Consider the following 7,924-nt stretch of genomic DNA (forward strand, 5'->3'; position numbering starts at 1 on the left):
ATGTAGCTAATAGCTTAAGTGCCTGCTATCTGGGGTAGCTAAAATAATGTGCAGGGGGCTCCCTGGGTTTGAGCATTTTACAGTATGAATCTGAATGTGGGATTGAACCCTGAAGCTGCCTCTGCTCATTTTTTTTTTGGAAACATCATCCCTCCCTCTCGACTCTCCACTGTGTGCCATTCAATAAAACTGAAAAGCTCCTCGTATATCAGAAGGGATTGGGCTGCTCTGCCCGTATTGTGATGCAAATAGCCAGAGACACAATCACTACACATCGTTTGCTCCTCACACTGCAACATGGACCGAATTCTGACGCAAGTTACATGGATCATAAACAAGATACTGTGTTGGGTGAAATATTGCAGCTGTTTGCAACAGTTGGCGAGCCTAAACGCACCACTTGAACCTGAACTTGCATAAAAAATGGGGTGGTGATTTCAAAAGTCCCCTGCTGCACTGTGTGTTTTTTTCCTTTGCATTGCAGTGTTTGGAACAACACACACTCACACACACACACACACACAATCCCATTACATTTTTAACTACTGAGGCTGCTCCCCTGAGCTGTAGAGGGCATGGAATAACAAAGCTGGGGGAAGTCTCGGCTCCTTACCTCTGATGGGCTATTAGTTATTCTAGCTAGCAGAAGCCCCATTAGGTCTGCCATTTAATGCTCCCATGCCACATTCTCACATGAAGGCTACAAGATTGATAAGCCGACCATCTCACCTCAAGCTCCCCTTGTGTTTGAGAAATGCTCCACCACAGATAATCTGACAAAGAGCTGATTTAGCTGCCTGTGTGTACCTCGCAGTGTGTGACATTACTGAAAACAATGAAACATATTTGTGCCAGCCCCTCAAGTTACTTCAGCAGAGGAATAAACACGAATGTAAGCAATGCTACAGTACAACCCACACATTTGGAGATGATTTACCTAGTCCGAACAGAAAGGTAGGAAATGAGCAGCGTGTTAGCGTGAGATAAAACTTTGTCTCTGAGTGGTGCTGACAGGTACAACACAGAGGAGAGATGTCTCCTGTTCACCTCAGCATGTCTGCCCAGTCTGACAAAAGGTGCAGCTTAGATTCAAGTGACACAACATATTCCCCAACACAACATGTCCTGTTAATCACACTTAACTACACTGCCAAATGAAAATAAAAGCTGCTGGACAAAGGAAGACAGATGCAAAGCATTAGAGAGAAAAAAAAGAGTACAGAGGGCAAAAAAGTGCCTGATCAAGCAGGAGCAAATTGATTAGTTTTTCTGTCTCAATCGCTCTTTTTCTAGGAGAAGTTCAGAGTCAGTTCTGTGAAGCTGCCTGGCCTCAGGATGGGAATTTCGATTCAAACTCATATGCCACAAGTATTTTTCTATAAGTAATCTAACAAAGTATAATGCAGTTTTATTTTACTGCAGTAGTAAACAGAAGCCAGGCAGAAATCAAGCCCAGAGGCACAATTTATCTTTCATTTGGCTGCTGGTCTTTACAGTCTCCTCCTGCCTGGGGTGACTGCTTGAACCCTGTGAATAAAACTAATGAGTAAAACCTGAAGGAGATGACTTCTAACAGGAGAAAATGAGAATGGGATGTACGATCTGTTGTTATGATTGTTACAGAAATGTCAGAAGTACAGCAAAACACAAGACTCACATGACTGCTGTGTTTGCTAATACAGCTGTTGAAGCAAACACAATAGGAAGGAAAGGAAAGGACCACCTGCACAGTGACTTGATCTAACACCACTCTTTATCATTCCTCGCAAGGCAGCAATTCATTTGTGAATAAATAACAGACTGGCTGATAATACAGAGATTCATCAATGGACTCCTTTCTGTCAGGGATGACAGATGAAGCCACTTTGTGTGTAATACATTTCACTGTATGCAAGTTACCCGCAGAGAGGAGCTGCCGCTGCAGTTCCAGCTAATGGGACTCATATTTTAACAATAAAACTGCATGATTCACAACAACAGCTGGGTAATCATATGGAACCGAACAAACCCAGCACACTGCAGAACAAGTCACCGTGCACTGACCTTTACTTCCTTATCCCAAATCACACACAAGCACAGGAGAAAAAAAGTCTTTTTCTCTGCAGATTGTTAGAAAATTTACCTCTCATGCCTCGCAGTGGAAATGGATTTTTGGAGGGCAACGGTCATACCTCGCATTCCCTGGAGCCTGAGATGGTGTATGTGTAAGGTCCTGTCCCATTAACCAGCACATCCATAGTCTCTGAGTGTGAAGGCTTGTAGTCCACATAGTACTCTTGAAGAGGAGAATTAAGAGAGCGCTCGGTCTCTCGCGCCTTTTTCTGGCGCTTTTTGACCGCCGAGCGCTGCTGAAGCTGCTTGATACTGCTGGGGTAGTGCTTCCATGAGACATAGATAACCAGGAGAATTATAGCCACAGATAAGAGGAGGGCTACAGTACCAGCTATGATCTTGTGGAAGGACACATACTCTGTGTCTGGCAGAGGGATGGTGGGGGAGGCCTCAGAGGGAGCAGGGGAGGCTGTCCTGTTCCAGATCAGCTTCTTATCCACCACAGACTGTGTGGGGAGAGGAGGCAGCTCAGGCTGAAATGCTGACGTGAGAGGGGAAGTGGTAGTTGTCGTAGTGGTGGTGGTGATAGGGGAAGGTGTCGCTGTACAGATATTATACGTCTCCACCACATCCGTCACTTTCTCTCCTTGAGCCTCCTTAGGACCGGCACAAATCATCGTGGTCTCCTTGTTGCCCTTAAAGGCCTGCAGCCAGGCCGCTAGGGGACATATGTTGGGATTACAGTACCATAAATTACCCGCCAAACTGATGGTGGTGAGTGAGATCCAAGCCTCCACCGTCTGCTGAGACACATTGCTGAGCTTGTTGGAGTCCAGGTTAAGTGTCTGCAGATTGGGGAGGCACTGAAACGTGCTTGGGTCCAGCACTTGGAGCTCATTTCCAGAGAGGTCCAGCTTTTGCAGTGAGGTCCACATCCACGGCAGGCCCTGGGTTAGCAGTTTGATCCGGTTCCACTGCAAATAGAGAGCCCGCAGGTTGGTCAGGCGAGGGAAGTGGGCAAAGTTAATCTTTGAGAACTGGTTGTGCTCCAGATGAAGCTCGATGAGCTTCATGAGTCCTGCAAAGGCGTTTCTTGTCAGACTTCGCAGCCTGTTGTAGCCAATGTCCAGAAATTCCAGGTTGCGACAGTCGAGGAAAACTCGCATCGGGATTGTTTTTAAGGAGTTTGACCTCAGGTGCAAACTGAGCAGCTTCCTCAGGCCATAAAACTGCTTTGGCTGGATCACCTGCAGTTTGTTATAAGACAGGTCAAGATTTCTCAAGTTTGGAACATCATGAAAGGTATTGTTTTTCAGCAGTGTGATCTTGTTTGAGCTGAGTATCAGTTCTTTGAGCCTCCGTATTCCATGAAACGCCTGACCATCCACAGCGTTGATGTAGTTATGGTCCAGGTAGAGCCAAACCAGTTGACTCAGGCCTGCAAACTGGTGGCTTCTGAGGTTGGCCAGGCTGTTGTAGCGCAGGGAGAGGCCCTGTGTGCCTACAGACACGTTGCTTGGCACGTCACGAAAGGCATTTGATTCGCAGTATATTATTTTCCCATCACATCTGCAGCTCAGGGGGCAGGGACGCTCACGGATGCCACTTGGAGCAGCAAGCAGCCAGGCAGGCACCAAAACTGTGAACAGGAGCCATCTGAAGAGCACCTGAAGTCCTGCAGGCACAGATGAAAGCGAGAGACTAATCAGGACCAGAGGAAAAGCATTAAAATGAACAGAATTTAACAGAATACAAATATGAACCAGGGGACCAACTGTTATGACCTACACAGGATGAGACATGAGGGGTTATTCGCAGCCTGTTTCACACACTTACATTCATTATCAGAGTCAAAGTCATGTTCTGGGGACATTGGAAAGGTGATTGATAACCTCATGCCTCAGGCTAAATCTGTCACATAGTTGGAGAGAAAAAGCTCCTCCGGATCTCCCAGCCTGCAGTCATCACTCACAAACCGCAGGAGGCAAAGGCATCGGCAACAATAGCTTTAAGTGAATTCTCATTATCCAAATGACTGAAGACTTTGCGCAAAAAATTCAGAGCGTTTGTACCCCAAGAAACAGCGTACATACCCATTTTTGCACGGTGTCGACTCCTCCTCATGTTTAGGGCTCTCTGTTGCATGCGTCCCGAGTCCACATGTTAGACGTTTTTTTGTCCAAATAGTTGGACACGCACCCAGGACGCCTGTTTTCCAGGAACAAAAAAGCAATTTGCGTCGCAGCCGGATCCGTTTTGCGCACGGCCGCACACCTGTCGGAGATGTGAGTAGCTCCCGAAGGTGTGCATCCACCTCTGCCGGTAGTTTCCTACGTTACCGCACAACATCAGCCTGATAATAATGCATATTTCAGACCACCTTACAAAGTCCTTGAATGGACGCACTCAAGCTTGCAGCTTCGTGGGAATGACACTCTTTAGCGCGCGCTCTGGGAGGCTCCAAAACACATTTTAAAGACCGAGTCGCCAAATGTTAAATCTAGGTTAAGTGACGGAAAAGACACTGGAAACCGACCAAGTGGAGAATTTAGTGAGGAAAAACTGTGCTCCAAAGCCGACAAGTTGGATGTTTCCTGATTCCTTGGAGGAGAGTGGAGGGGAAAGGCGCAGTCTGCTGTGGATTAGAGCCGTTGACCGTGGAATCAAGAATAAATCAGTTGTATAGCAACAGGAATGATGTTGGTGGAGGATTAGACTGAAATCCTGGCGCTGGTTTCAGGACTTGAGATGCCCTCTCCTGGTCACTGAGTGATTCTCAGCAGCTCACATTAAGGTAGACTGGATGTCCTCGTCAACAGAAGCTGCATGTCAATTAAAGAGCCAGGGGGAAGAAGCCTGCTTCCCCTGCGTTTAGAAATGTGAAATTATTTATCTAATTTACCTCCCAGAACAGCAAACACTCTGATATGTTGGTAATTCTTACTCCCTAGTTAAGACCCTGTGTACAAAAACAAAAAAGATGCAATTGTTTGGGAGCTTGGATTGTTTTGGGAACTTTGTTCCGCCACATTTTGATGACGTACACAGGAAGTGGAACAACACTTGATTATACACGCATCCTTGATAAATATCTATACTTATTTGTGTTCATATTAGGGGGCATGGGGAAAAAAACAGAGGACCTTCATTATCAATATACAATAGCAACAACCTGAAGTGCGCAACATTCAAGCCTGCAGAGTATGACGCTATTATTATAGAGCGCCATTCAAACAGGGTTCATGTTTATTAAAACTGCATGTGTCTATGAATTCACATGTGTTTTCTGTGAATGTCAATCATTACCTGCAGGGAGAAAGTAAATAAAGTACCCCATGAATTTTTATGACTTGTGAGTATAATTTTGTCTGTCTTGCCTTGATGTTTGTTAAATAGACAGCCATTCTGTTTCTCGAATGAATGAGTTTTTTCTTATGTTGTTTTGTAAATTATGTATGCGTGTATGACTGTATGTACCTTAGACTCCAGGAAGAATAGCTGATGCTGATGCTTATGAGGAACCTTGGGAAGAAAAAAAACTGGGGGAAACAGCAAACATCATACAGTAATGTGAAAAAAGATACAGAGAGAAAAGTGTCTATTGAAGTGTAAATAAAAAAAATGACACAGCAGATATTTCACTTACAAAATACATTTTGGCTGAAAATCTTGTAACCCCCTGGTCTAACCTACAAGAATTCATCCCAAAAAAACACCATTGCATGTTTTGTAAGATCTTCATCTTTACATTATGAATAATTATATAAAAGACATGTACACAACAAAAAAATTGTTGTTTTCTAAGACCAGAACAGAAGCATCCTGGGCAGCTTGGGGAAAACAATTTAGGACCAGTCTGACCCAGGGATCACCAACATGCTGCCCACTGTGGGCACCTGGGCGCAAATAAGGGAACAACCACAGAACCACTTGAGGCAAAAAACAGCACAGATCACAATGGAGCTACTTCCATAAATTTATATATGTTTTTTTATATATATGTTTTCCACCATCATTGTAATGTGACTCATTAATAATAATTGTGAAATAATTAACATCAACTTTTGATAAGTCTCTTAACATACTATTACTACTACATTATTATTGCTGTTAAAAGTGAGCCGTGCAGTTTTGTTCAGGAAGTTTGCATCAGACAAGTAGCCCTTTGTACCACTCATTTCCTTTGAGTGTTACTAAGGGCCTTTAAAAGGGTGGTGACCCCTGGTCTAACCTGATAACTTCTCTAAAGAGTACCAGAGGAGTTTTGCTTGAGTAGTCGAACCTGATTGGACATTTATTCAAGGTGCAATATTAAGATGTATTAAATCTTAAGCTCAGATATCTGTTACTGTAATTTTCGGTTTGTTTCAGATCTTATCTTTTTATTTAGTGAGGAAACCTGCTGTTTCTTTACCAGCTGAACTTGCAAAGTGCTTCCTCTTTATTAGATCACTTTGGGTGTTTTCACACTACTGTCACATTAACCTCACACGTTCATCCACTGGTGGCTGTGCCAGAAAGGGCAGTCTGTAGTTCAGTGTCTTGTTTTATGACACTGATCCTGATGTAGCCAGCCGCCCTCTGACTGACCACTGATTCTCTTTCTGAGCCACAGCTTCCCAATCTGGCGCTCATTTGTTGTTGATGTGATGCCTGCTGACTGTGGTTAAAATGTGTTTACTATTCTTTGTCATTTTCAAACCTGGCCCCGAATGAGCAGGACAGTCTGTACTGATTTTAAAAGCATCCACTAGCACATTGTCAGTGTGTAACTACCATGCCCCCTACTCCCTTTAGAGGCCTCCCTGTGGTTTTCCTCTGAATCTCAGCTTGTTTCTGAGAAACTGTTGAACTGTTGGGAGGCTCTTGCATGTAACTGTGATTCCTAATTAGTGTTTCATGGCAAGTAGGTCTGTAATGAAAAGGTCAGGTTGTTAAGTCTAAGCCTGTTTCCGTAAAAACGCAGGAACAAGCAGGAAAAAACAGTGTGTGCTGTTGTCTCATGTCTGGTATGTGATCCAGATGTTCATTTCCAATTAAACACAATTCTGAATTTACTCTACATTTTTTAGTTTTTCTTGAAGTAAACGACAAAACAACATCAGATGTGTTATTAATTGTGTGCATTGCCATCTCATGCAGCTGGTTTGGAAAGTGTTTTTAACTTTGCGAAAAGAAAGAAGAAGTCAGTGAAGCTCAGCTGGTGCTTTTTAAACCGCTCATTGTCGTGCAGCGACTCTGAGATGCATCATGCGTAAACAAAGGGTGGCTCTCAGGTCCGTAATGGGACTGTGAGTCAGGGTCAAAGTCATCACTTTTAATGGGTCCCTCTGCTCCTGTATTTAATGAGTGGCGTAATTACCAGTGATGGACATTAATGAACATTTGACCTCAAACTGCAGATAGTTTGTGACAAAGAAAATCAGTGGAAACAAAAATAAAAGTGATGCATTTAGCACTTCAGTTGCAGTCACTGATTTAATTTTCATTGTTAGATCAATCAGCTAACTGGAGTTGAAGGACACAAGGGTTAGAAACACACAAATACACAAACACACACACTTCCCTGTCTCTCATAAACACACCAAGGTGACAGAAAGAATGGCAGACACACTTCACACGGTGGTGAATGCACTGTAACCTTCAGTGGGATACTTCACACAAAGAAATGATGAACAATGTTGCCAAAACATCAAACAGTGTTTCATCCCTTAATTCAATCTTTGAGAAACAAAATACAGTTTAAATTGGGGGATTTGTTTGAGAAATTCAGAAAACATTTCTTGGAGAAAAGCAAAGGAAGAGAAAAAGAAAGAAATTTGTCTCTGAGATGGAGGCATCTTTGTTGCGACAGATTTTTAGAAAGGCAGAT

The 7,924-nt window shown here is 43.6% G+C and overlaps 1 protein-coding gene across 4 annotated transcripts in view; it reads right to left on the reverse strand.

The window, feature by feature from the left end:
- Positions 1-4,912, reverse strand: part of LOC141790268 (leucine-rich repeat transmembrane neuronal protein 4) — a 130,450-nt gene extending 125,538 nt beyond the window's left edge. The window contains exons 1-2 of one of the 4 annotated variants that reach the window (XM_074670024.1): positions 4,146-4,912; positions 2,172-3,727 (exon numbers count right to left, since the gene is read on the reverse strand). In XM_074670024.1, coding sequence (XP_074526125.1) covers positions 2,172-3,727; positions 4,146-4,197 — 1,608 coding nt within the window. In that variant the 5' untranslated portion in view covers positions 4,198-4,912. Of the gene's footprint in view, positions 1-2,122; positions 3,728-4,145 lie in introns of all 4 variants that reach the window. The other 3 variants (XM_074670026.1, XM_074670022.1, XM_074670025.1) reach the window with 3 other exon arrangements.
- Positions 4,913-7,924: the final 3,012 nt, after the last annotated feature.

This window comes from Halichoeres trimaculatus, unplaced genomic scaffold (assembly GCF_033239565.1).
Source record: "Halichoeres trimaculatus isolate MK-OKI-2021-1 unplaced genomic scaffold, fHalTri1.1 fHalTri1_scaffold_5, whole genome shotgun sequence".
In the NCBI taxonomy this organism is placed as follows: Eukaryota; Metazoa; Chordata; class Actinopteri; order Labriformes; family Labridae; genus Halichoeres; species Halichoeres trimaculatus.